The following is a 27,728-nucleotide window of genomic DNA, read 5'->3' as shown; positions in this document are numbered from 1 at the left end:
GGTGAAGGGGACGGGATGGGCTGAGAGCTGTGTGCATGGCCCTCTCTGGCCTGTCTCTCTGTCGTGCTCCTTGACCCCCGTCCCCTCGCTCCTGGCAGGTACCTGGGCACGGCAGAGCCTGGCAGGCCTCTCCCTGGGCCTGAGGCCCCTCACAAAAGTCCCCCAGGCCCTGGGGAGGGGGCTGGTCACAGGCTCGCATCCGGCTCCGCAGGCCTCCCCCACAGCTCCGGCTACAGCTGGACCAGGGCCCCCAAGGACCCCAGCCCCCAGCTCCTGGCGTGACAGCAAAGGAAAGGAAGCAGTTGTAGGGGGCAGCGGGTCTTGCGGGGGCTGGGGGCCAGCTGGGGCAAGGCAGCGGGCATCCATGGACTGTGGAATGCACTGTCTTGGGCACCGGAGGACTCACGGTCACACCCTGGCAGGAGGCAGGGCTCCTCCTCAGCGTCGGGGCCTGGGCACAGAGGTGTAGGCAGGTTTGGTGGAGATAGCGGCGCCTTGAGGGTCAGTTCCGTGGTGGGGGGCCTGGTGCAGAAGCGGTGCCGGTGGCGTCGGGCAGGGCCACAGGAGGCAGAGCACTCGCTCCATGGGGTCCAGGGTGACCACAGGGGCTGACCTGGGGTACACAGGAGGGAAAGGCAGAGCGAGGATGGAGTGAGCACAGGCCAGAGGTTCTGGCCTGGGCAGAGCACCCTCCTCCCTTCCCCCCTGCTCTGCCCAGGTGCTTTCCTCCCCTGGTAGGGAGCCGGGTATGGGGCCCCCTTCTCACCCTCCTCACAGGGCCAGGAGGTGCAGTTGGTGATAAGCCCAGAAACACAGGAGCTGGAAGAAAGCAGCAGAGGTCAGGGTGCTGTCACAGGCTGAAGCCTGAACACTCAGGATTCAGGATGTGACCTTATTTGGAGGCAAGGTCTTTACAGAGGTGATCAAGTCACAGTGAGGGTGTCAGGGTGGCCCTGGTCCAATATGACTGGTGTCCTTATACAAAGGGAAACATGGACCCGGCACAGAGAGGATCAACATGGAGACACAAGAAGGTGGCCACGTGGAGGCACATCGCAGGGATGCAGCCACAGCCCAGAACCCCAAGGATCACCAGCAGCCACACAAGAGAAAGGCCTGGAGCAGACTCTGCCTGGCAGCCCTGAGGAGGAACCACCCCGCTGACACTTCGAGCCTTGATTTCTAGTCTCCTGATGTGTGAGAACACCAGCCTCAGGTCTGTTGTGTTGTTGCGACACACTACAGACCAAGACAGGTGGGGAGAGAAAAGATGGGCACGGAGGGCGTGGGCAAGGGCCTCGGGGAGCTGGACAGCTGTGCCCAAGGGGGTGGAGGGGTCTCCACAGCCCCCTGGTGCTGCGTGGGGAGATGGCAGGGTGCTCTCAGGTCACGGCCATGGGTGGGGGGTCCTTACCAGTTCTCACACAGACGAAGCACCACACTGCCTGGGGGATAAAGGCGCCCACCGTGGGCACAGGGGCAGTCCTGGGAGGGCACACATATGTTGTTCTGGAACCAAAAACCTTCCATCATCTTCTGGCTTCCAGGTAGGTCTGGCCCAACCTGTTCCCCACCATGAGAACCCAGCACCCTTTCTCAGGCTCCCACCCTCGAACCCCACCCATGCTCCTTCCGCAAACAGCCCATCTGCTCCCATGGCCGCTCATGGGGAAATCCATGCCAGCGGTTACAGGAGGGGCAGGGATCCCTATTTCTGGAGCAAAAGACCATCTCCAATTGCAGGACAGGAAACTGAACTGTCAAATGCCCACAAAATCAGCCAACAAAATACAAAACGAGCAATTCATATAGCAATGATGTTTTAAAAAAAAATGCCACATTTTCATCAAGGAAATTTAAACCGGTGAATTATACACACAAGGAGTTTGGACAAAAGTTGCTAGTGTCCCAAATTTTAAAAAATTGCCATCCATCAGCACATGATTCAAAGATCAAATTGTACTGAGGTGTGAGCCGGGCCCTGGGAGACACGTCAGCATTTTACAGACTCCGGTGGCTAAGTACATTATTACCCCAATTTGACAAAGGAAGAAACTGAGGCACAAGACTATGCAGCCCCAAGTCACAGAGCTCCTAGTAGAAGAGTCTGATTTGAACCCAGACCCCCCTGGAGTCTGGCCCCTTGCCCACACCCTGGGCTTCAGCAGCTCCTCTGTAAACCCTCCCCACCGCCCCCTGAGCTTTGGTCCAGATTTCATGGCGCCCGCCTCATTTCCCAACCTGGTTCCCACTGCCTTCCCACTGCCTTCCCACAGCTGCTCTCCACACTCTGAAGTCTCTGACAGTCTCATCAGGATCACCTCCTCCAGGAAGCCCACTGCCACCAACCCAGCCCCCGCCAGTCTGCATCCCGAGCTCCACAATATGCAAAGCTCACTTCCTGTGTAAGAATGGTTCTATCCTCATTCGAGGTGCTCTGGGTCTGATTTCCCCAGACTAGAGGCTTCTCGAGGGCAGAGTCTGCTTTTTCCCTATGGCGTAGCCCCTCTAAAACTAAGTGAGCAAGGCACTCAATAAATAATGATAACGTAAGAGAAGAGAGCAGCTCAAGTAGGCATGAATCATAACGATCTTCTAGACCTATCACTATTTCACAAATGGCAAGAAAGGCTCGTGGAGGCATGAATGTGACTCACTCAGGGTCACCTGCCGGCTGCTGGCAGAGCTGAGCTGTGACCCCTGAGTTCAGTGCTTTTCCTTTCAACCCTGAAGCCCTGTATCCTTGATTCTGCCCCTGCCTGGGTCCTAAGGAAGTCAGCTCACCAGCAGGAGTGTCCCGGATGGGCAGTAGCAGCCGGGGTGGCAGGTCTGGTTAATCCCTGGAGGTGCACTGAGCTCTGCACAGGAGGCAGGACCCTGGGCACAGTCCAGCCACCGCTTGTCCCCGGGACACATGCCAGGCACGGGCCCTGGGAACACAGAAATTGGTAGCCCAGCCCCAGCACATTTGACTCTTCCCGGGGCTCCCAACCCAGGAGAGGCACTGGCTCTAGGTGGGGCCAGGGAGGTCACAGGGCTGCATGGGAACTCAGAGGGGTACCTGGGGTGACAGGGAGGGGTTAATAGGGTGGGATGATTCCTGAGGGCCGAGGCGCAGTGGAGGAGGTGGGTGCCGCCCTCACCTGCACAGGGCTGCAGCCCACAGCTGGAGAAGTCTAGAAGGCCAGGCAGGCCACCGCCTCGGGTGCGGTTCCGGTAGCCACTGCCGCAGGGCACAGAGCACGGAGACCAGGGGCCCCACTCCCCACCAAGACCTGGGGTGGCAGCCAGGTCACTGTGGGTCTTGCATCCCACATTCACCCCTGTCCTCCCTTCCACCCAGACCCCCTAGGGCGTCCCCCCTTCTCACACCTGCAGCATCACGGCCCCCCATCCACCCAGACACCCTAGGGTGCCCCTCCCTTCCCACATCTGCAGCATCATGGCCCCGCTCCACCCAGACACTTTAAGGTGCCCCCTTCTCACATCTGCAGCATCATGCCCCCCCCAACCAAACACCTTAGTGTGCCCCTCCCTTCTCACACCTTCAGCATCAACAGCCCCCCCCCCCCACACCCTAGGGCACCCCTCCCTTCTCACACCTGCAGCATTACAGCCTACCTCAGGAGGCCTCACTCCTCTGCCTGGAGCAGGGCTGGCCTCCACAGAGGACCCCTTAGGGAAGGGTTTTGGGGCTCTCTGGGGACACTTCCTAGCATCTTTTGGGGGTATGGGGAAGTGACTGGGGATGTTCCTGCCTCCTCTCTGGAGGGTTCTGAGGGCCTCAGTCCCAGCTCTTACCCCGACACGGCCGCAGGCTGCAGAATTCGGCCTCCATGTTGGGGCCCTGGCATGCAGCACCCCCAAAGGAAGCTGGAGGCGCAGTGCCTGCCCGGAAGCGCCGCCGAATGCCCACGTCGCAACTGCGGCTGCAGAGACTCCATGGGGTCCAGGGGCTCCAGCCACAGGCCACTGCCAGGGTGGGTATGGGGAGGGGCAGAGTAGGTGTGAAGCCAGGTCAGGTCATCCCCAGTCCCCAACTTCCCTGGGGCACCATCCACAGCCCAGGGGTTGATCTGAAGGGACCAGCAGCCTCTGTGGTCCCCGAGGACCCACCACTGCAGATTCCTGGGCATCAAGGGTACCTGGGCAGGGCTCCGAGGTGCACACCATCTCACCAGACACACAGGTGCTGCAGAGAGAGGACCCGTTGTGGCCACAATCAGGCCCTGCCTTGTGCAGCTCAACGCACCTGTCCCCAGGGGGAAGCGACAGGCACCACCATGTCCAGTTGCCCCGTGTTTCCCTTGAACTTCATGAGGCGGCTGAGGATTCTCGTCCAGGCCCTCTCACCCAGTCCCACCCAGTAAACTACCCAAGGCCCCAGGCACAGCGCTGTCATTTGTCTCTCACTTTGATCAGAGAGTCACCTTTACCTAACTTGCATTCTGTTTGCATTTGTTACAGTTTGGAAAGGACTCTGAACAGCTCGCAGAGCCAGGAAGAAGCGATTTAGAAAGAGTAGACCCTAGCATGAATCTTTGGGAAGAAGAAGTATGAACTTTTCTTTCCTTTTACTTTTCTCTAATCAATGTTTTATTTTTTTATTTATTTTATTTATATATTTTTAAAGATCTTATTCATGAAAGACACAGAAAGAGGCAGAGACATAGGCAGAGGGAGAAGCAGGCTCCTTGGGGAGCCCAATGTAGGACTCAATCCCAGTACCCCGGGATCACAAACTGAGCCTAAGTCTCAACCACTGAGCCACCCACGTGCCCCTCTAATCAACGTTTTAAAGCCCACTGCTCAAACACAGGGAATTTCCAGAAAAAGAATGTAAGAAAGAAAAAGCCAAAGAGGAAGCGGTGGGGGAGAGGAAGCCGAAGGGGATCATGGGTGGGGGGGCAGGGGATGGGGAAGAAAAAGGAAGAGGAGTAGGAAAGATGGAGAAAATGAATTTAAACGTAAGAAAAGGAAAACAGAAAATGCGGAAAGAATGGGGGAGTGCGTCCCCTGCTGGCAGGGCACGGGGTCAGCGTGGAGCCGGGAGATCTTTGAGCAGAAATCAAGTGGATCCCAGGTAGGAAGTACACCCAGGAAAGGGAAGTGGAGGTGACTGGAAGGGGAGGCTAGAGGACCCTCTCCAGCCCCTACTCCCTTCCCAAATCAACTCCCTTGTCTGAGCCTGAGACTCCCCACAGATGCCCAGCCAGGTGTCTCACCCGCCTTGGTATCCCTGGGGCCCAGGCCTGGCACCAGCTTGACCCCCGGTGTGTGTGTCCAGGCCTATCCACCCCTGGAGCCACCAAGCAACCCCCCCATGCCCCCCACCCCTCACTGGGGGTCGGAGGCCTACCAGTTGTTGCAGGAGTCCAGCAGAGCCACTGCTCCCAGTGGGTAGAGCCTCCCATGCAGCTGGCAGGGACACCGGCTACGGGGCAAGCAGCTGGCATTGTGCAGGAAGAGGCCAGGGGGGCAGGTGCAGCCAGGGGCACAGAAGCTGGTGCACTCTACCCCCGGGGCCTGAGCCAGGCACAGCTGAAGGCAGGGGCCCCCGTCCTGCTGGCATTGCTCTGCTGAGCGGAACACCATGTCCCCCGGGCATTGAGCTGGACAAGAAGACAGAGCAGGTCTCAGCATGGGCAGGAAAGGGTCAGGAGATGGAGGGGTGAGGGGAAGTTGCAGGCAGGTGACTGGGGTGGGGGGAGCAGGAGTGAGAAGCCAGAGGAAGCCCCTCTCACTCTCCACGACCCACCCCCCCCCCCCAGCCCCCCGTAGGCTTGCTCTCGTGTCTGGGAGGTTGCTGGTAGATTCATAGCTTTGGCTGACTTTAATACAAATATCCTTTTTTTAAAAAATGATTTATTTCTATTGCAGGGGGGATGGGGGGGTGGGAGGCACACCGGGAGAGGAATCAAAGCTCAATCCCAAGACCATGAGATCTGGGCCTGAAGTCAAGAGTCGGACGCTCAACAGACTGCACCACTCAGGTGCCCCAACACAAATATCCTTGAAAGCAGAGCAGTCACTGGGCCAGGAGCAGGGCTCAAAGGAAAAAGGAGAGGGACACGGGGCCAGGGGTTTCTAGAGAAGGGCTGGCTCTGCTTCTCGAAATTCCTGCAGTGAGTGGTTCTGCCCGAAGGCTAGTCTGACTTCCTTAGCCACATGCCTGGGAAGGAGACTGGCCAGGGAGGAGCAAAGAGCCTGAGCCTTGGGCTGCAGCCCGTGCCTGGTCCTCAGGGCACAGGAGCCAGAGGACGGAGACCAGGAAGCTCCGCAGTTTCTTAGCTCAGGATAGGGCCCGTCCTGGAGCCAGAGGTCAGTGATGTGAGAAGGTGGGGTGAAGAGAGGTCAAGGCCAGGGGCTGGCTGGGTGTGGCTGGGTAGAGAAGGGCAGGGGCTGGGGGAGGTTGCACCTGTGCAGGGCTGTGTGTTGCAATCCCTGGTCTGGCTGTGAGGTCCCTGGCACTCGGGGTCCCCAGAGCAGCTGCGCCCACGTATCTGGATGCCTCCATCACAGGGGGCTGAGCAAGTGGACCAGGGAGCCCACAAACCCCAGGTGCTTGGCACTGTCGGGAAGAGCCAAGTCTATCACCATGCAAGCGAGCAAAGATGTGGGCAGGGGATGGGGCACGGGAGGGCCGGGGCTGTGTGCAGAATCTCAACTGTAGCTTCAGCTAGGATTGTCCCAAGCACCCCTGCAGACTAGGCCCACCCTGTTAATCCCAGGGTGGGGCTGGAGGAGAAACTCTGGGACAACAGGTCTGCTCTAGTCCCTCTGCCTCCTCCCGTCCCAGGTGTTCAGAATCTGCCCAAGGGGTCATTCTTCCCCTCGCTCTTCATCCCACCCCAGTGATCAACCCACCCCAGGGACAGAGGGGGGGCATACCTGGGCACATAGCGGGGTTACAGGGCTCCTCCTGGGTGGCCTCTCCTGGGCAGGATGTGTCCCCGGGGCTGGGGCAGAGCCGGAAACGACTGCGCCAACCGGGGCCTCCTCCAAGGGTAAGGCAGCTCCGGGAACAGGAGGACCAGGGCGCCCAGGGGGTCCAGCCCAGCACCTCTGGAGGGGAAGAGGGCACAGGGGTCCTGCACAGGAGTCCTTGCAGGGCTGAGAGACTTGGGAGACTGGGCCGGGTCTAAGATGGACTTGTAAAGATGGGGAGTGCCTCTCTGGGTTCAGACATGGCCTCTGCCCCTTTGGGACCCCCACCACTCAGCCCGGGTCTCACTCTCAAAGCACAGCCTCCTGTTCAGCCAAGCTCCAGCTCAGGCCACACCTCTATCTATGGGCCCGGCTGGCACCTCATGTCCACTACCCACCCTCACATTTTCCCCCAGATCAACTCTTCCAGAGTCTTCTAAACACCTGTCCTTCATTCAGCTTCAATGCTGGGAACCCAAGCCCCCACAGACACTGTCAATTAGACACCTGTCAGGGCCCACTGCCCCCTTCTTCCCTTCCCTGCTGTAAAAGCCTGGCCCAGACCCCATGGAGCCACGCCTGCGCCCCTGACTCCTATTCTTGCCTCCGCCCCACCTGCCTGCTTTGCAGTCTCTGCTGCACCTGCTCTGCCAGAGGGGACCCCAGGCAGTGGGAGAGGGAAACGCTCTGGGCTCCTTCGTGTGGCGTCTGTGTCCTCCTGATTGGCTACCCCAGCCTCACACACTCGGCCAACAGGACCAGCTTCACCCCTGCTCTCAGACACCCTGTTCCCGCAAGACCAGCCTGCTCTTGGCACACGGGCAGGTTACATGGGGAGAGGATGCTGCCCAGGCCCCATCCTCTGTCTTGTCCCCGACCAAGCCTCATGTGTCAAGGCTACTTCCAGGGCCTCTTGGACTGGAAGGCCGCCCTGACCACCATGCAGCGGGGTCGGTCACGCTGTATTCCTAGGGCAGGACTTAGTAGGAGGGAGGCAGGCATGGGGTGCTTGAGGGGTGGGTAGCAGGCCCTCGCATCCTGGGTCGATCCTGGCTCCTGACCATACCTGTCCCGCACTCCACATGGCAGGCCTGCAGCTCCTGACTGTTGCCTTCACACGGGGCACCCCCGGAAGCAGCCGGTGGGTTGGAAGGGGATCTGGGGGGAGACGCAGCCTGAGCACCCACTGTCCTCATCCTGCCCTCACTCCTGTCTTCTTTGTTCGAGGGTCCTCCAGCCACCACCCTCCCTCCATGACCCCTTCCCTTCATTCTCTCATACTCCTCCCCCTGCCCCCACCAATGGCTCCACCCCGCACACCTGAACCTGGCCCTCACTCCAGAGCCACAGGAGCGGTCACAGGGACCCCAGGAAGACCAGGCTGACCAGCCGCAGGGCACGGGGCAGTCCCCTGGTTCACACAGCAGGGCCCCCTTCTCACACAGGCTGCAAGGGAGAGGGAGGCAGAGGAGGTCAGGACTGGGAAGGGGGGTGGGGAGGGGCCGGTCCCCTGACCTAGGCCTTCCCCACCAGAGCAGACATCCTCACCAGCGGCTGCAGTTGTCCAGGAGGAAGGGCACCCCTGGCTGCTTCAGCTCTTCACCCACGAGGCAAGGGCACTCAGAGAGGGGCAGGCAGCGAGCATCGTGGAGGAGGAGCCCAGGGGGGCAGCGGCATCCTAGGGTACAGGCAGGAGGACACTCAGCCCCAAGTGGGGGGCAGTGGGAGGGGAGGCTGGAGACTGAGGGCCAGCAAGCATCCCACGCTCCCCCTGAGGGCTCCGCCCGCCTCACTCCTGCTTGCTGGGTGTGCCTCACCCTCCAGACAGTGCCCGCTGCAGCTTCGGTTGGCCTCAGGATCCATGCAGGAGGGTGGACACGGTGGCACAAGCCCCTTCTGGCACAGCTCAGCACTAATATGCACACGGCCCAGCCCACAGTCTGGCGGGAGATGGGCACTTAGGCAGGGTGGGTACAGGAGGCCCAGTGACCTTCCCCATAGCCCCACCCCCACGGGGCCCCATCTTTGGATGCCCCTGCAGGGCCCAGCTCCCTCACCTGTGTCACCTGTGCAGGGCTGCAAGCTGCAGGGTGCTCCCTCCTGGGAGGCCCCAGGGCAGGGAGCACCACCATTCTTGGGCGGGGGGTCCACACAGTTCCTCTGGCGACTCCGATGGCCACCCCCACAGGAGACACTGCAGGGCCCCCAGGGCCCCCACACAGCCCACGCCCCAGCCACTGTGTGGGAAGAAAGAATGGAGGTGGAGCAGGGCAGCCCGAGGAGACACAGACTGTGCAGGAGAAAGCCAGGCTGAGCAGAGAGGACCTGGACAGTGGCCAGCTAGGTGGCCTAGGGCAGCACCACAGCTTCCTCTCCACTAGGAAACCTCCGCTAGGTGGGGGGATCTGAGTAAAGACCTCCAGGTGCCTCCCAGGATAAGGCTCTGGTCCCTGGAAGGGGCTGGGATGTGGGAGTCCTGGAGCAGAGCGTCTCCTGGTGGCAGCAGACACAAACCAGGTTAGGAGGCCAGGGGTGGGGGTTCCAGAGACCCCAGTGCCCCGCTCTGCAATGCAGAGGCAAGGTGGGGACTGTTCCCTCAGATCTACAGAACGAAAGGTCTACGAGGCCTTGGGCACAGCCTGGTAACACCCTCACTCTGAAGTGGGACCGCCTCTGGGCTCTAGTTCCCACACTGAGGAAGTCAGAGACCCATCCAGGGCCACTCGGGCAGGAAGAGGGCAGGGCCAGGGGCAGGCTCCCTGATTAGCCCTCTGGAGGTACAAGGCTGTGACATCGGAAGGGGCTGTTCTCCTAGAGTCCCGGATAGGAGCTTGGACCCTGGGGTCCCCAAGAGATCAAGGCTGTCCTCCCCGGTATGGGTCTGGATGGGAGCCCACCGCAGGTGTCCCACCCAGGGGAGGAGGCCAGGGAGCCGGTTACCTGGGCAGGCCTGCACGAAGCAGGGCTGGCTGCGGAGCCTGTCGGATGGGCAGCTGCCCCCGGGCAGGGAAGGCCGCAACACGTCCCGGCGCTGGGAGGCGAGGCCCGGCCCGCAGGTGCGGCTGCAGCTGCTCCAGGCAGACCAGGGCGCCAGCCTGCAGTCCACTGCAAGGGGACAGGTGTGCAAGACTCAGAGCGGGGCTCACGCAGGAGCGGGGCCCTCAGAGGCGTCCCTGCCAGGGACCTACCACAGCCATCCTCGTCAGAGCCATCCTGGCAGTCGGGCCGCAGGTCACAGCGCCGCTCAGCCGGCAGGCACTCACCACTACCGCAGCTCAGCTGGCTCAGGGAGCAGAGGGCTCGCGAGGCCGGCAGCCCGGGTAGGGCCGTGGTGGGCACCGTGAAGGGCACAGGGCCCACTGCCCGCGAGGTCGGGGGAAGGGAGCCACGTAAGTGATTCCTGACCGGCTGATAGACTGAGCCCCTTCTGCCTCAGACCACGAGCAGAACAGCTTGTTGACCAGAGGTCCTGCCTCTGTTTCCTCCTGAAGCTTCTCATGCATGTTGGATAGATGGATGGATGGATCATGGATGGATGGATGGATGGATAAAGAATGACGGATAGGGTGGCTGAATGTATGTTGGAAGGCTGGCTGGCTGATGGATGGGTGAGTGGATGGATGGATGGACAGATGGATGGATAGATGGTTGGATTAATGGATGAATCTCCTCAAAGATCAGACAGGGTTTGTGAAACAGGCTAGGACCTAAGACCTATCCCTCCTGCCCTCTTGTCCATCTGCAAAGACACACACACTCCTGGCTCTTACCCACTCTTTCTACTCTCTGCTCCCCTCCAGCCTCTCACGGTTCCTTCCCATAGGAGCTAGGAACAGGGGGCAGAGACTTCCCCAAATCTAAAGCCCTCCTGCCACTGCCACCCCTGTGACTTCAAACCCTCCCCAAGGGCCCCTGCTCACCACAGTGCTTCTCGTCAGAGCCATCCAGACAGTCCTCCCTCCCATCGCACACCTGCTGCTGCTCCACGCAGCCCAGCACCTCACAGGGCACCTGGCCTGGGCTGCACCACACTGGCGGGAAGGGCTCCAGGGTGACACTCTGGCCTGTGGGTGCCACTGCAGCCAGCTGATGGGACACCTGCCCACCACGCCTTCCGTCCCTCAGCCCCCCACCTCCCTCCTCCTGACAGTTGTTGTGCCTCCACTTCCTGCATCAGGAGGCTTGGCCCTAGGTCCTCCCAAAACCCTGCCCTCGTGCCGTGTGATCTTGAGCAAAGTGGCTAGCCTCCTGGGGCCTCTGTCTCTCCAACAGGGACGTTGTTGGGATGTGTGGACTTAGTGGGTAGAAGATCACAGAATCTTACCAGCAGGGGCCCCTGGAGTCTCTGGGTACTTGGGGAGCACTGTCACGGCTGCCATTCCTGGTCCTGGGGATGTGGCCTCAGGCTGGGTTGGGGAGGGTGTGGTCCTGGTCTGCACAGATTCCCTAGGACTCAAGCGAGGAGCCTCAGAGCCTGGGACCTGAGTCACTGGCCCTTTCTCTGTGGGTGCAGGAGGGAGAGGGGTGAGACCCGCCCACTCCCCTTCCATGAGATGAAGCAGACAACAGGTTCTCCCAAGGGTCTCCGGGCTGGGCTGGGGGTGGTGCAGGGTAAGACCAGACCACACCCTACCTTCTGAGGGCCTTCAGACCACAAATGAAGTGGGATTTGGTCCAAGGAACACAAGAGGGTTTTCCATGAAAGTAAAAAAGAGCTTAGTTTTGGTTTTGTTTTTTTTTTTTTGTTTTGTTTTGTTATGAGCTTTTGTTTTGAGCTGAGAGATGTACCCTCCTCTCAAGGACACACACATGGCAGCTTCCAAGTAAAAGTGACAGGACAATGTTGAAGGCCCTGTACCCAATGACACCCTGGAAGCTACAGCAGAAAGGGGTTTGAAACAAGAGATTAGTGTTAAAAGACAGTCATTTTTCTAGAAGCAGATTTAGGATGACATTAGAATTCATCACATAGTCTGCGTGCTACAGACTCAAGCAATGGTACAAGTTGCTTCATCTGCTTTTCACAAAAGACACAGAAACATGGGCCAACCAGGCTCCTGGACGGCTTCTGCTGGAGCTTACCAGAAAGGGCTGTGCACGTTGTCTATAAGACCTCTTGGTCTTACAGATGGAAAAATGGAGACTGGGCAGGTGGTGAGGCAAACCCAACGTCTCCCAAGGGAGGAGACCAGCTCCAGGACACAGCTGACTGCCATGACAGCCCACCCCTTCCTTGCCTTGCTGTGAGACAACTGGCCTTGGGCTCACGCCCAGGTGACAGCTCAGGAAGGCTGGTATGTAACCAGCAGGGAGCTCCTTCCTTGGCCAGTTTAGGAACATGCTAATTTGGTGACCCCAACCTCCCTGTGCCCACTTAGAGACCCTTCAGAAAGGGGTGCCCGGCTGCCTTCATGAGGGAGCAGTGGGGCCAGGCAGCATTCCACAGCCCCAGGGAGACCTGTCCTGGCCAGGGGCCTGGGGACAGCAGCCATACAGCAGGGCACAGGCTCAGCCCTGGGAGCCAGCCTGGGGCATCCAACCCTGGAATCTGGGAGGGCGAGCAGGGGCAGGATTTGGCCAAGGCGTGGTGACCAGGTCTTCCCTCTGGAGGCAACCCTACTCCAGTGAGGGACGCCAGGGGCCAGGAAACTGACTACTGAGATGTAAGGTCCCTTGCCCTGGGGGCTGGGGACGAGGGGCCTGGAGTTTGTGCACATACCTGTGGGGGGTATGGGTGACCCTTGCCAGGGATGCCAGCCTTCAGCCTCTGTCAGACCCTGTGGATGGAGAGGGCTCAGCCTGGGCCCTAAGGCAGCTCTGCCTGGCGACTAGGCATCCACGTCTCATTCCCACTGGGAAGCACCTGGGGCCCATGGCCCCTCTCCTGTCCCCAAAGTGCAGGGTAGAGCTGAGAGCAGAGCCTTACTCCCCCACACACCTCCAGGCTGGACCCCCCCTGGTCCTGGGAGTTCAGGGGTCATTCTCACTGCCCCACTCAGGATCCTGCTTCGGCTCTTGCCCCTCAAACCCCCATCTTCCCCCAGCATCCACACCGGTGGGCCTCAGTGTTGCGATCACTCTCCCTGCTGGGTTCCTGACCAGGCTCTTCTCCAGAGGAAATGCCTACCTCTCATCTCCACATTATACAACCCCCTCATCCTTCCGTCCTTTTCCAGAACTCTGGGGACCCCAGGGACAAGTAGGGCTCTTCCCAGCTCCGAGTGCCTCATGCCCTGGTGCCACTACCCAGGCCAAAGACCTCTCTTGTCTCCCAGACTCCTCCAGGCCAGGCATCTGCCCTGTGCGTCTCTGCCCCTCTGGCAGCCAGAACCGGGCTGGACCCCAGGAGGCTCACAGGCTGAGGCCAACCGCAAGAGCAGACCAGGGACGCATAGGAAGGCAGTGCTGGCTGCAGGAGTGAAGAGATGGAGGATTGCAGGGTGAGGGAACATGGCTGCAGAGGCCCTGGGGCAGGGACTCCCCATGCCCTACACCCCATGTGCTGGGCCTCAGGTCCCCACTCACCTCCCTGGGCTGGGTGGAGAGTGCTGGGGTCCTGGCCGTGGACCAGACTCTGAGAAGAAAAATAAGGGACTCTGGGGGGCTCTCCCAACCTCAGAGTCCCCAGCGGGCAGGGTGGTCAGTGCTCTCTCTGGGGGCAGGGCTGGGGCACCCCAGAAAGGCACTGCCTGCTAAGACTAGACACAGGTGATGGTATCTCAGTGGTTTTCAATGATTAACTCCCCTGGAGGACTTGTAAAACAGATTTTTGGGTCCCACCCTCGAGTATCTGTCCCAGTAGTTCTGATCTGGGGCCTGAGAATCTGCATTGCTAGTAAGTTCCAGGGGATGCCAATGCTGCTGGTCCAAGGCCACATTTTGAAAACCACCAACTTCCAGACTCTAGGCAAATGGCATAGAATCTTAGACTCCCATAGTGGGCAGGGGCCTCCAAAGGCATCCAGCCACAGGCAGTTGGTATACAAGGCCCTGGGCACCTCGGGGCTGAAGATGTTGCAGAGCATCTGTCACAGGGCTGGTCCCTCTGAGGCTGAGCTGGGTAGCAGGGTACCCCATACCTGCCAGTGGTGGCGGGGTGGGGCCCACAGCCCTCCTCATCTGAGCCATCCTCACAGTCCTTCATGCCGTCACACAGCACCCCTCGTGGAGCACACTCACCAGAGGCACAGCGGTGCCAAGCCTCTGGGCACAGGGGTGCTGCCAGCAGGGACACAGGTGGGAGAGGATGGCTGAGTGCTTCCCCCCCAACAAGCTGTCCCTCCCCCAGCCCACCTGTACTTTTACCTGGCTCACAGCCCAGCAGCTCCACCTGCAGGGAGATGCTGTGGTCACCCCTGGGGACGTGGGGCCACACCCGTACATGCCGGGCTTGTATCATCTGGCCAAACATCTGCACTGGGGGGCGCACATCATCCCTGTTCCTAGAGAAAAGCTGCAAGGACAGGGGCCCTGTTCACCAGGCCCGGGCTGGCCTGTTCTTCAAGCTGCCACCCTGACCCTGCTGAGAGACCCCGCCTGATTCAAGTCTCCCAAACTTCAAGGAACCAAGAGCTCCTGCTCTCCTGGCATTAATCATCAGGATCCCTTAAGGCTGTGCGTTCTGGCCCTGGTGTGTCCCCAGAGACAGAATTAAGAGTCAATACGTGGTATAGCCTGATTCCTCCCGCTTCAGGAGGCTTGTCTCCCGTGGGGGATACAAACCCCAAAAGGGCAAGGCTGTATCTCAGCTGCTCTTGAAATGATCCCTGAGATCCTCAGTGAATTTGACGTCACCCTACCCCCCTCCCTCCACAGAGCTTGCACCCTTGCCCTGCACCTGAGCCACTGTGGTTGCTTCCTACACCCTTTTGACAGCCCCTGCTACTGACAGGTGTTCAACAAGCCTCAAAGGTAGGAATGTCCCTCAGGAGACTGGAAGGCCCCCAGGACGAAGACTGTGGGACCCACAAAGAGGCATGGTGGGTCACTGGCCCAGGAGGCTTGGGCAGCAGTACCTCGGCTGGGGGCAGGCTACCAGGCAGGATGTCACTATAGTTGTGCCAGTGTAGACCATCACTGCTGAACTGGAGCAGGTCCAACGACCCAGCCCCCTGCGTGATGATGCCTGGGGGGTAGGGCAGGGGTCAGAGCTGAAAGAATGAGCCCACCCCCAGCCCACCATCACTGCCCATTCCTCCAGCCCCCACCCCCCACCCCACGGACCAGTGAGGTTCTGGGGCAGCAGCAGGTCCAGCTGCAGGTAGGCGGGCCAGGTGTGCTGCTGAGTGTAAGTGTTCTTTGCGATGTTCCGACCCTGAGAGCCAGGCCCCGGGGTGGAATCCCCCAGCACAGCAGCCTGGGTGGGGAGCTCCGGCTCCAGGCTTCCCCTGGGGAGTCGGGCCAGGCCCAGCGGAGAATAGCAGGGGTCTAGGTGCAGAGCAGAGAGGGGCTGGCGTTGGAGATGGCAGACGGTGGCAGGAGCCCTCCAGGGGGGATAGTCGGGAAGTCACAGGGGAGCTGAGGGATGCCAAGGGCCCTGCAGTTGACCTCGACCCAGGATGGAAGGGGGTGGTCCCAGGAGGAGAGTCAGACAAGCAACTTAAGCCATGATGACTTCCAGATCCTGAGGATGACCATCCTCCCGTGGAAGGTGGGCAGATCCCAGAAGGCCTGCCTCCCCCTAGGCTGGAGACCCCTGGGCAATTTCCCATCTGCTCTGCAACAGCATGTGGCCCTCACCTCCAGGCGGAGGCAGAACGTAGGTGACCAGAGGGGGTCCGATCTGGGGATGGAAGGCTGGAGAGGGGGTAGGAGTGGCCATGGGGTGGATCATCTGGTTCTCACCTGTGTAGGAAGACTCAAGGGTCAGGAGGGGAGAGACCTGCAGAAAGGCTCGCACCAGCCCCTGGCCCAGCACCCAGGGCTCTCCCCTTCTTGGAGCACTTTCCCTCCCAGGACTTCCCAGGAGCCCCCAGAACAACCTCCCAGTTGGGAAAGGCCCATCCTCCTTCCCTTGGCTTGAGCTGGGGGTTTCCACTTCCACCGAATATTTATTTAGAGAACACAGAATAAAACCGCCAGCCTGAAACTACATCAGGGCCGGGACCAAGCAGCTGCAGTTCCTAATCCAGGGCTGATATTGCTAATAGGGGACCTTTGTGGGCCCTAGAAAAGGTATCTCTGGATAGAAGCAGCCCTGTGGTTGGGGTCTAGCTCCCATTTGCTGACTAACTTGTGTAGTGAACAATCTATACAACTGTGTATGCTGCCTCTCCTCTAACCTCAGCAGCCTGTAGGTGGACTTTTAGGATGAGCAATCTGGACCCATAAATGCCATTAGTTTCCAAGCCTTTGTACTTTATTGTTTCATTTATTTTTATTTTTTTAAAGATTTTATTTATTTATTTGAGAGAAAGAGACAGAGATAATGACAGAGAACACGAGTAGGGAGGAGAGGGAGAAGAAGGCTGCCCACTGACCCAAAAGGACAGAGAAGGCAGAGATTGAGACCTGACCTTAGGAGGGCAGAGACAAGCCTTCCCACCCAGAGGGCCCCTTCCTTCCCCAGGATCCAGGACCCAGACTCCTTCCACCCTGAGGCTGGGGTAGTTGCTCCCCCCTCGGGGCTCCCTCTGAGTACCTGCCCTCCTCCTATCCTAGGAGTTCCCCAGCCATTCCCCAGACCCACTCACCAGGCTGGGCGCAGTAGCAACATGAGTCTCCCATTCCCTCCACCAGGACCCAGCCCTGTGGACACAGAGTCGGGCTGGACATGCTGAGCTGGCAACCCACCAACCTCTGACCCAATCTATCAGCAACCCTGGCCTCTGCACACTGCCACCAGCCCCCCAACCCCACCCCCCACCTCACCCCTGCTACCCCAGCCCCAGGCCCCTCTGCCCCCCTCACTTGGGGGCAGCTGCCCAGCGGACAGTAGAGGGAGCAGTGCACGGTGCTGTTGTGCAGACACTGGCAGACTCTGCAGGGGCCCTCTCGCCAGCGCTCCCCCACACCACGGACCCGGCCCTGCTGCTCACAGCCCGCACAGGGTTCCGTCTGGCACCTGCACAAAGGGCCGCCACCGGCTGAGTGGGCTCACCTAGGCAACCAACTTGTCCTGATGTGCTGGGAGTGAGTGGCCTCCCAGGGCTTGGAACTTTCAGTGATAAAACCGGGAAAGTATTGGGTCAACTGGGAAGCTTGGTCTCCCCATCACCCAGATCCCACCTCTGCACCAGAGAAACTGCAGCTGGCCCATGAGAGAGGGGCATGGAAGCAAGCTATGCCAAAACACGGGCCAGTGGAGCCCCTTTCAGAGGGGGTTGGGCAGCCAGACCCCACTACTTTCAGAGGCATGGGGATACAAACCAGAGGACCCATACCTGCCCCTAGACTTGTGGGCTCCCTAATTCCCCCTTTGGACCTGGAGGACATAAAACTGATTCAGGGGTTCCCCAAAGATGTGCTGGGAATCCTGGTGTTTAGGCTAATAGGGCTCAGAACAGGGAGGTTCCTCATCTGGGGTCCATGGTGCACTGGAAGCATCTCGAATGAGAAAGGGCACACCAGTGGCTTCCTAATTGGGAGCTGGGGTTGAGGGTTGCAGGTCCCCCTGGGGTGGGTGCAAGTACCTGCGGGCCTTGCGGTGGATGCCACGGCACTGGCGACCTTGGCCGGAGAGGCGGGGGTTGTTGGGGCTCCGGAAGGACCACTGAATGTTCTGGCTCCCACAGGGGCCCAAGCACTCAGCCCAGGGGGACCAGGAGGACCAGCCACAGTTCACTGAGGGAGAGCCAAGAGTCAGGGGCCAGAAGAGGGTTGGGTACCCCACCAGCTGGCCCGGGAGGGGACGAGGGACCCCTTAGGAAAGGCCAAGGGCAGGAGCTCACCAGCGCAGTCTGGGTCAGGCCGACAGCGCTGGGGCCGCCCATCTTGGCAGGTGCAAAGTTGACAGTTGGCCTTGATGCGCTGCCCAGGCCAGTACCGGGCTCCGTCCAGCAGGCAGGGGCACTGCCGGGGCCACACACACCGCCCCTCACTGCCCAGCACCTGGCCTACAGGGCACCAGCAGCCTAGGGGAAGCCCAGGGTGAGGCTTCCCTGCAGAGAGCTCTGCCTCTGCAGATACACCTGCCACCCCCTGGGCCCAGGGCCCCCCTTACCTGGGCTGCTGCAGGGCTGGTTAGCTGAGCACACAGCCTGACCAGAGATCTCATCACAAGTCAGAGGGCAGGGGGCACAGGGCCAGAATACCAACTGCCCAGAGCAGGTGGCATTGGGGCAGCCATCCTGAGGGCAGGGCCCTGAGAGGAAATCAGAACCAGAGTCTGGGAAAGTGGGTCCCCTGCAGAAACAAGCCACCCAGGAGCAACCCCTCCACACCCTCCTCCCTACAGTGCTCTCCTTCCTTGCACTCACTGATCTGACGGGTGGCGTGAGGGCCCCCAGGTAGCATGGCACAGGTCCGGCCCCCGTTCTGGGGGTGTTGGCACTGTCGCTGACGGGTCATGGTACCCATACACGGCTCAGTGCACAGGGACCAGGAAGACCAGGAGGTCCACTGGCCATCCACTGTGAGGAGGAGGGGCAAGACAGGTTGGTGGGGGTAGGACATGAGGCCAGGCTGTGAGCCCAGTGGTCTTCCTCTCCTTTGCTCTCTCCAGGGGCCCCCACCTAACCCGCTGGCCCTCCCGGGCACCCCAGGCCCCTCACCTGGGCAGGCGGCTGTGAAGCAGGCCTGCGTCTGGTGCTCAGGGCCCCCACAGCGCTGCAGCACTGGCAGATGAGGTGGGGAGCAGTGGCGGCTCCGGCCCTGCACCCCAGGCCCACATGTCTGGCTACATGGTCCCCATGAGTCCCAGGGGCCCCAGGCCCCACAGCCCTGCTCTTCTGGGGAAGGCCCTACATCCCCTGCCAATTTACAGTCAGGCTGTCCATCACACACCTAGGGAGGGAATGGGAATTAAGGTTCCTTTCGAGTTGGGTGGCACGATGGCTCTGCCTCCTGTGCACCCCCCCACACAACCTCACCAGCTGGAAACTGATGCAGAGGCCATCAGGACAGGAGTATTCTGGGCAGGGAACCCTTGTTCCATTGGGGCTTCCTGGGGCTGTCACCCCCTCTGAGGGGAAGAGAAGAGAAAGCAGACAAGGAGTGAGAACTGCACCACATGCCTCACCCCCCACCAGCCTAGGCCTCCCCCAGGGGAACAATGTCCTACCACAGCCCAGCTCATCTTTGCCCTGGGAACAGTCAGAGATCCCATCACAGAGCTGCTCGGGGTTTAGGCACAGCTGCAGAGCTGAACCACACCAGAAGAGGCCACTGCATGGGGGCAGCTGGGTGGAGCCTGTGGGCACCAGAAAAGTGTCCTGTTGTGCCCTCTCTCTGCAGAGGGGCTGGCAGGGGGAACCAAAGGCACTGAACCTGAACCTAGCCCAAAGACACCTTTGGGAGGGGTCTGGGAGGGGCGGGCAGACCTGGGGAGGGGTGGAGCCTTGGGCAGCTGTCCCCTCCTCCCAGGGACAGGTGGTGGGAGCGGGAAGGGTGGATTTGCAGGGGCACAAGGGAACCCCCAGGTCTGGTGGGGTGGGGCAGGAGGGGTAGCCCCCAAAACAGGCCCACTGGGCATGCCCACAGACCCACTGCCCTCGGCTTTATCCCTTCTTGCCCAAATGTGGGCCAAAGCAAAAGCCCCTTTCTTCTCTCCCTTGGGCCTGGGTGGAAGGGCAAAAGTCTTCAAAGACAGTGTCATGAAGATCAAAGGAGGCTCTGACGACCGGACACCTCCGTGGCTCTTCCCCCGACGGACACCTCCGTGGCTCTTCCCCGGCTGTGCCGCAGGGGTGGGGGTGGGGGTGGGGGTGGGGGTGGGGAAGGACCGGGTCGGGCGGCTGTGCAGCGCCGGGCTCTCACCGCAGGCGTCAGGGCCCTCGTCTGAGCCATCCGGGCAGTGCGGCTCGCCGTCACACAACTGTGCGGGGGACACGCAGGGCCAGCCGCAGCCGTGCTCGTCGCTGCCGTCCGCGCAGTCCTCCTCGCCGTCGCAGAGCCAGCCCCGGGGCGCGCATTCGCCGCTGCCGCACGGGAACTCAAGGGGACCGCAGGGCGGCGCTGCCACGGGCACCGCGCTAGACCTGGCTGCCCGCCTCCCTGCGCCCTGGCCCTGAGGGTCCTTCCCTGCGCCGCGACCTTCCCCACCTGCAGCCCCTCCACACCTCCAGGCGCTCCCGCACTCCGCTCCTGCACTGGTTTCCCAAAAGCTGTCCCCTCCTCGCCCAGGAATTCCGCTCACCACCTCCAGCCCCCTCACATCAGTGGGAAGGCCTTGGATGTCACGAAGTTAGATCCCGACTCTTCCAGCACCACTCAAACCCCTTTCAGGTTGCGAATTCTAGTGTCTTGGGGGCCTGGGTCTGTGCTACCTACCCCCCCAACCCCTCAAGCCCCCCACCCTGCACCTGCCTCAGTGCCTCCCTCTGAGATGCTCTCCCCACCTCTCTTTCCCAGGCCTCTAGACTCCAGCTTTTTCACCCCCTTTCCCCCAGCACACTCACCGGAGCTGGCACCGGCCAGGGGAGTTTGGACAGTCTCCCCAAAGCCAGCGGAAGAGCCAGGCAGAGTGCCGGCCGGGGGGGTGGGCAGCAAAGGGAAGGGGCAGTGCCCAGGTCCCTCGTCAGCTCCATCTGGGCAGTCCCAGATCCCGTCACACAGAAGGATGGCCCCCACGCAGGTGCCATCAACACAGGACACCTCCCCAGGAGTGCAGTGCAGCTGCCCTGCAGCCAGGGAAAGGAGGGGTGGTCCCAAGGCACTGCCCCTTAAGCTCACTGTTTGGGGTGCCCCTATTCACACCTCTACAGGTGTCAGTTTCCTAGCAGGAACCTGAATTGCTGAAGGAGGGGAGGCAGGAAGGTTGGGGCTCACAAGACAGGCCTTGTGGGAGGGGGTGCCCGGTGGACTGGAGTCCAGAGGGGAAGACCACTCACCCAGACAGGCCTCTTCATCAGCAGCATCCGGACAGTCGGGATGCCCATCACAGAGCAGCGCAGGGGGCAGGCAGCGCCCATCAGTGCAGGTCAGTGAGTTGTGGGGGCATGGGCAGCCCTGCTCATCTGTCCCATCTCCACAGTCATCCTGCCCGTCACAGAGCAGGGCCAGGGGCAGGCAGTGGCCAGAGCTGCAAGACATCTGCCCCTCCCCACAGCCTGGAGTGGCGCAGCCTGGCATGAGGCAAGCAGATAGGGTCAGGATGACAAAGGGTCCTAGAGAAGCCCCCCACCCCCACCCAGAAAGACCAGAACAGCCCTGCCCACCAGGCATAGCCACTGGCAATGTGAGCTCAGAAAGCCACTCTAGCACAGGTTTTAGTTACCTGTACGAAGACTGACCCATCACTCAGCCACTGCCCCACGCAGGCAAGGACACTCACCCTCCTCGTCTGAGCCATCGCCACAGTCATCCTGGTTGTCACAAAGCCACCTGTGGGGCACACAGTGCCCACTCTCCTGGCATGGGACCTCTCCCTCTACACAGCCAGGCACCGGTTCCTCACAGCGTGTACTGTCGCTCCCACAAAGCCACTGACTGTCCTGGCATGTGCTGAGCACACAGTGTCCTGGGATCAGTCACAGTGCTGGGCTTTGGCAGCCCAGGGTCATGGGGCTCCCCCGAGGCCCCCCCAAGTCCCCCCCACTCACCAGTTCCCACAGTTGTTTTGCAGTATGGTCCCCGGGGGGAAGAAGCTGCCGCCTGACTCACAAGGGCAGGAAGCTGGTTCTAAGCAGACTCCTCCTGGGATCACAGGGGGCAAGACTGGAGCAAATGGGGCACAGCAGCCCCTAGCGCCAGTCCTGTGGCCATGACCTTGTGGCTCTCTTCCCTGTCCCAGCACCACCAAGCACCATCCCCTATTACCCCCCACAACCCCTACCCCCGCCCCTGATTCTGACTCTACCCACCATGCAGCAGAGTCCCCTCGGGGCAGAAGCAGCCCTCCACACAGGCAACAGCCTGGCAGTGCCACCCAGGCTCAGTACCATGGTCATGGCAGGTGGAGGGACATATGGGGCCACAGGCCTCATATACCTGGCCCCCTTCACACTGCAGAGCTGGGTAGAGAGGAGAGAGGCTTGGGTCAAGGTGGTGCAAGGGCATCAGCAGGTAAGCCAGCCCAAGATGATACACACGGAGCACACGGGGCAGCATGGTGTAGACTCTTGCTGAGCCCCTCTCAGGGCTGTTTGTAATGTGAAAGTTCTACAGGAAGGCAATCTCAGTGTGCTTAAAGTGTGCGCACCACACATATTTGCCCTTGAATGAACACACAGCTTGCTTGCAGGCCAGGAAGAGCATCCACAAAGGAGCTGAGGGCTTGGTGGAATTGGGCATCGGGGACTGAGGGCAGGGCACACTCACGGCAGAGCTCCTGGCTGCGCCAGCGGACATAGAGTCCGCGCCGGGCACACTCATCTGCATAGGTGGCAATGGCTGAGCAGAGACACTCACAGTCACCCCCCGAATCGCAGCTGTGGAAGGGATTATTCAGCCCCTGGACCCCAGCCCCAGCCCCTCCCACCCGTTCCCACCCCATCCCTGGCTCACCCCTCTCACCCGCAGGCATCATACACACACCACTCGTAGTGCTGCTGTGGGGGCACCTCCGCATGGCACGGGGCAAAGAGCGACTGCAGCATCACCCCGCAGCGGGCATGGGCCCAGTCGGCCCGATGGGCGTTCACCTGCAGGCACAGCACCGTGGACCAGCCAGACCCCATCTGCTGCACCCAGCCCCTGAATCCTCCCCGCCCTGCAGGTTTCTGCAGCTGTCCTGCACACCCTTCCCCCCACCTGCCCATGCTCACGGTACAGGGGTGTGCCAGGTCCCCTGGCTCGGGGCAGAGTGGACTCAGGTGCCAGGAGTGGGCAGCCAGCTCAGCTGTGGGTTCCAGGACACCCTGGCGGCTCCGCAGGTCATTGCTGGCATCTCCATCGAAATCTCCACACAGCCCAGACACACGGCCGCGGAACTGCGGGGCCAGCTGCACCAGGACCCGGGTGCCTGGGCAGAGAGGGCAGCAGGGTGCAGCTTTGTGCAGAAATGACCCTATTGGCCCTCATCAGGGCCAGGGGCAGGGGAAGACCAAGGCTGGGTACTTTGTGGGCCTGTTTGACCATCAGCACAGGTACTACACCTGTTTGTTTTTGTTGTTGTTGTTTGTTTTGTTTTTTGCAGAGCTGACTGGTGATAAGACACCAGCATCTGGGGAGCTAGGGCAGAAGTAGGAGCGCACCCTCCTAACTAAACCCAGGTCATGGGCAACAGGGAAATTCCAGGTGGGAACCCCCACTTCAAGACAGACTGTGGCACCCACCAGCCCCAGAGGCTCAGAGGGCAGCCCCGCTGTGCTGACCGGGCGACCCCTTCCCACATCAGGCATTTCTTTGGTTTTCCTCAATTTCTCAGTGACTGTTCTTTCTAAAATGCCAACTGCTTGGGTTTGGGTAGTGGGATGTTAGGTTTATTTCCATTTCTTCTTTCCCAAACTGGGTATTTTCTAAATGTTTCTTTGGCAAGGAGGTATTGCTTTTACATCGAAGAGAAACATAAGTTTAAAAACATAATTTGGGAACTCCCACCAGTTGTAAGGAAGAGGAAGAGTCTGTGGGGTGTCAGCCTCATGACACTAAGGAGACATGGATCAGATGGCTAAGGGTGGGGACCTGACCTCCATCCCAGAGCAGGCTGAGGCCCAGGCGGGTCGTGAGCAGCAGGAAGAGACCAGCACGACGCAGGCTCAGCCCAGGGCCCGTGTAGACCTTGGGGGGTGTTATGCTCACCCCATTCACCATCACTGCCCGGCCTATGGAGGAAGACAGGTATTCAGGCTCTCCCTTGTACTGTAAGGGCTCCAAGAGGCCCTCCCCAGCCTGCCTCCAACCTTCCTTTTGCTTCTCCAGCTGTGTGACCTTGGGCCAGTCATTCGACCTCTCTGGGTCTTAATTTCTTGGAGCCTTCCAGATTATGATTCCCAACCAAGAGGAGAGAGGAGAGGTGCCAGCCCCGCTGCACTGATGGTAAGCAGTAGAGAACCCCAAGGCCCTGGCCCCCCATGCAGAAGTGTGATGCCACCCAGCGTGCCCCTCCCTCCCTGGCAGTGTCACCCTTCCACGTTGCAGCCACCTCTGAGCATGTGCACGACAGTGCTCTGTAGTTGCACGGTCAGGGCTTTGGTGCAGGTGAGGCCGCTGGCCCTGCAGGGCAGGTTCTGGGCAGACACCGTGAACCGACCACTGGCCTCGCGCACCAGCAGATATTCGCAGGCTCCAGGGAAGGTGAAAGCCAGCCCATCAAAGGTCACGTAGTGGGGGGCACCCGATGCGTGGCACCGTCCACTGCACTGGTGGCCTGTGCAGTGCCACTGCCGACCCTGACATACACTGGGATGGGGGTGGGGGCAGGGAGGCAGAGTCATGAGGACATGTATCCAGGGGATGAAGCTGTCCAGGTTCCAGGTGACAGACCCAAACTGAGGCTTGGGGGAATCCTGGAAAGCCCCCGTTGCCCAGGTCGGTCTGGTTATCCCACCTCATCCTAGTTCAAGGGGCTAGACATACCAAATGTTGCAGTCCTCCTGGATGGTGGCGTTGGGCAGATACCACTGCCCACCGTGACGGCAGGGGCAGAGCTCAGGAGGCACACAGCGTTCCTCCTGGGCAGAGGCCGGGGACAAGGGGGCACCTTGGAGGGCTGCCAGACCCACCACCCATTGTTTCGGGCAATGCCCCGGTTAGAGCAGGCCCCGTGGTGCCCTGGGCAGCCCCCTCCCAGACTTACCAGCAACACAGTCCCTGGGGGACAGACACAGCTCCCTGTGCTGTCTGGGGGGCAGGAATGGTTGGCACTAGGGCTGTCACAGGTGAGGAGGCAGGCACCGGGGACATAGACGAGCTCATGAGGGCAGAATGTCTGCTGGGGGCCACAGTGGTGAGCAGAGCAATTCCAGAGGCCCCTCTCCTGGCAGACACTGCCGGGGTGGGGAGGGAGGTAAGAGGCAGTCCCAAGGCAGGACTCACCTCCAGACGCCTCTGGTCTGACCTGGGAGTCTCAGGAACCCAGGGAGTCTGAGGCCCTAACGTTGACTCCTGACTCCGTTGACTCCAGAGACCTGAGCATCTTACCCCTACACCCCAGTTACAAGCACAGGAAGTGGGGCTGCTCCCAGCACCAGCCATACCTGGGACAGACATGGTCAGCATTTCCTGCTTCAGCACCACAGGGGCCCTTCTCTGGGCTCTGGGGTTCTCAAAGAACCCCATTCCCAGCCCAGGTAGGAGAGGGATTCTCTGAAGTCTCATCCTCACCCACCAAGCTCTGGCCACTGATCCTGCTTCCACAAGGCCCAGAACTGGCCTTTACTTCTCCCCAACCCTTGGAAGAGCCTCTGAACCACACTCAACCAGAATTCAGAGATCTGGGTTCATAGCCCTGCATCCCTAACAAGCTGTGTGACCCTGCAAGCCGTTTGGCCTATTCAAGCCTCAGTTTTCCCACCTGCAAAATGGGAACAATTCTTCTACTTCCTACTTTACTAGGCCATTGTAAGAATTCATTAGAATTATAAAAGATAATGTACAAGAGTGCTTTAGAGGTCTGAAAAACGCTCCACAACTGAGAAGCTATCAGTGCTTTGCCGCCCTGCGGGTGCATGCCATATCCTAACCCACAGGGCTACAAGCCCAGCCTCTTTGCTCTAACTGTGCCCCTTCGCCCCCCAGCTCTTTGCCTTCCACAAGGCCGCTGCCCTTACCAGTGGTTGCAGTCCTTCACGGTGGCACTGCCAGGAACATAGCGATGAGTTCCAAGCTGGCAGGAGCACATGCTGGGGGGCACACACTCGCCCTCAGGGTCCCATAGCAACCCTGGCGGGCAGCTGCAACCAGCCACACAGCTGCCCAGCTCCCCACAGTCTTCTGGCTCCCCACAGTTGTGACCACACGCTGGGGCACACTCCTGATACTCCTGGCCCCCAGGACACGGGACAGCTGGGCACAGAGACACACACAGGTCAGGGGCCTAACTGCTGCTGCTCTACCCACCCTTCTGGAATTCACACCCCCTATGCCTCTGAAAGAAGGCACACTCAGACATTAGAGGTTCTCCTGGGGGCCTTCCCCTGCTGCAAAGCTTTTGGATCCCTGTGCACTATTCCTATAAGGGGCTGGGAAGAGGAGCCTGGGGGTGGGGCTGGCTGGCTGAGCCGACTCACGGCAGAGTGTCTGGGTCCTCCAGAGAGATGGGGCACCCTCTTGGGCACAGCGACGAGCAAAGGCAGCGAGCACAGGGCACAGGCAGTCCTTGCCGGGAGCGCAGCCACACACGGCTGCCAAGCAGCGCAGGTGGAACGGCTCCCTGTCTACCAGCCCTTGGCATTCCTTAGGGGGGAGAGGAGGAAAAAATTGGGTTGGCTCCTCCTCCACAGATTCGCCTGTGCCCTCCAGTCCCACTGCCACCTCCCAGTGCTTGGTAGCCCTGCCACGGCAGGGAGCAGGGCCCTCCCAATAGCCCAGGATGAGGGCAGAGCACTTTTGGACCCCATTTTACAGGTGCAAGCAGGAGTACCCCCATCTGGCTACCTGGAAGGCTGGGCCATGCAGGACGGCACAAGCTGTCTCGGCGAAAATGCGGTACTGACTGTGGGTGCTGCAGGGGGAGAGTGGGGCACTGTCTTCTGAGGGGCACCTTCCCTCTCCTGCCACCTGGAACTTGATAGCAAAGGCTGCAATGCTGGTCTCCACATCGCCAGCAGGTGTCAGGAAGTCGTCCTGCTGGTTCCATGTGAAGGTGCCACACAGACCCTGCACCTAGGGGAGGGGGCATGGAACTGTCAAATCCAGGCCCACTAGAGCCTTGCCCAGACACTTGCCTGCCCCCCCAGCACACCTGATGGGCATGGCGGGGGTCCAGAGTGATGTATGTTGCAGAGTCAGACACTCCCCAGAGGACCTGGGCCCCAGGCCAGCGCAGCAGTAGGAAGGTGGAGGAGGCTCGGGAGACACGGAGGCCCTTAGGCCCACTCCACGGCACGCCCACATCCTGCCCATCGATGAGCACAGCCCCTGGAATAGGGCGCCTGTGAGGGGCTGCCCCTGCAGGGTGGGCTGAGGAGACCTGGGGGGTGATCACACTGCAGGAGAGGGCTACCTGAGTCTCTGAGCTGGATGTGGGTGTCCCCCAGAGAGACAGAGACGGCATGGAGGCAGCTCCCACTGTCACAGGCCCCGTGCTCCAGCACAATCAGCAGCTGCCCCTTCAGGTCCTGGAGCAGAGGGTAAGAAATGTGGGAGGGGGTGGGGAAGACCTCAAGGACAGGATCTGTTCTGCACCTTCTCCTGTTCTGCAGGGCACCTACAGGACACACCTGGAGGCAGCTCCCATTCAATGCAGGTGTGACCACCTTCTTGCCCCCCAGACTCTCTGTGAGGTATAGGGCTTAACTCTGGCAAGCACAGGCACTTGTGAGTGTATCTATGTGTGTGCGTGTAAGTATGTAGAGGTGTGTGTGCATGCATATGTGTGTGCACACAGGCGTGTGTGTATGCAAGTATGTGGAGGTGTGTGCACACTGGAGCAAGATGCCTCTCCTCTTCTCTCTCGGTGGGTATGTACGCTCATCTGTGTGTGTGTGTGTGTGTGTGTGTGTGTGTGTGTGTGTGTGTATGCACACGCTAAATCTATGTGCACTTGCATGAGCCTGCGGCAGATGTACCTGAACTCGGTAAGTCACCTGACTTTACTGGGG

At 60.3% G+C, this 27,728-nt stretch overlaps 1 protein-coding gene across 1 annotated transcript in view; it reads right to left on the bottom strand.

Moving 5' to 3' along the window:
• Nucleotides 1-27,728, bottom strand: part of SSPO (SCO-spondin) — a 51,067-nt gene that overhangs the window by 17,939 nt on the left and 5,400 nt on the right. The window contains 52 exon segments of the mRNA NM_001081710.2: nt 103-273; nt 407-613; nt 767-819; nt 1,415-1,509; nt 2,785-2,930; nt 3,144-3,275; nt 3,802-3,972; nt 4,146-4,192; nt 5,360-5,612; nt 6,419-6,571; nt 6,892-7,065; nt 7,994-8,085; nt 8,248-8,373; nt 8,476-8,605; nt 8,745-8,867; nt 8,985-9,164; nt 9,868-10,032; nt 10,116-10,286; nt 10,848-10,991; nt 11,252-11,428; nt 12,647-12,733; nt 13,960-14,145; nt 14,233-14,380; nt 14,943-15,052; nt 15,151-15,354; nt 15,667-15,771; nt 16,620-16,674; nt 16,837-16,990; nt 17,559-17,709; nt 17,817-17,999; nt 18,089-18,229; nt 18,345-18,497; nt 18,639-18,870; nt 18,957-19,048; nt 19,843-20,040; nt 20,484-20,705; nt 20,916-21,149; nt 21,359-21,528; nt 21,627-21,720; nt 21,888-22,037; nt 22,345-22,454; nt 22,540-22,667; nt 22,791-22,987; nt 23,655-23,789; nt 24,110-24,366; nt 24,544-24,638; nt 24,764-24,953; nt 25,737-25,971; nt 26,196-26,361; nt 26,563-26,790; nt 26,870-27,045; nt 27,131-27,245. Of these exon segments, the coding sequence (NP_001075179.2) occupies nt 103-273; nt 407-613; nt 767-819; nt 1,415-1,509; nt 2,785-2,930; nt 3,144-3,275; nt 3,802-3,972; nt 4,146-4,192; nt 5,360-5,612; nt 6,419-6,571; nt 6,892-7,065; nt 7,994-8,085; nt 8,248-8,373; nt 8,476-8,605; nt 8,745-8,867; nt 8,985-9,164; nt 9,868-10,032; nt 10,116-10,286; nt 10,848-10,991; nt 11,252-11,428; nt 12,647-12,733; nt 13,960-14,145; nt 14,233-14,380; nt 14,943-15,052; nt 15,151-15,354; nt 15,667-15,771; nt 16,620-16,674; nt 16,837-16,990; nt 17,559-17,709; nt 17,817-17,999; nt 18,089-18,229; nt 18,345-18,497; nt 18,639-18,870; nt 18,957-19,048; nt 19,843-20,040; nt 20,484-20,705; nt 20,916-21,149; nt 21,359-21,528; nt 21,627-21,720; nt 21,888-22,037; nt 22,345-22,454; nt 22,540-22,667; nt 22,791-22,987; nt 23,655-23,789; nt 24,110-24,366; nt 24,544-24,638; nt 24,764-24,953; nt 25,737-25,971; nt 26,196-26,361; nt 26,563-26,790; nt 26,870-27,045; nt 27,131-27,245 (8,011 nt within the window).

This window comes from Canis lupus, chromosome 16 (genome assembly GCF_011100685.1).
Source record: "Canis lupus familiaris isolate Mischka breed German Shepherd chromosome 16, alternate assembly UU_Cfam_GSD_1.0, whole genome shotgun sequence".
Classification (NCBI taxonomy): Eukaryota; Metazoa; Chordata; class Mammalia; order Carnivora; family Canidae; genus Canis; species Canis lupus.
This window is presented reverse-complemented; position numbering and strand designations above follow the sequence as displayed.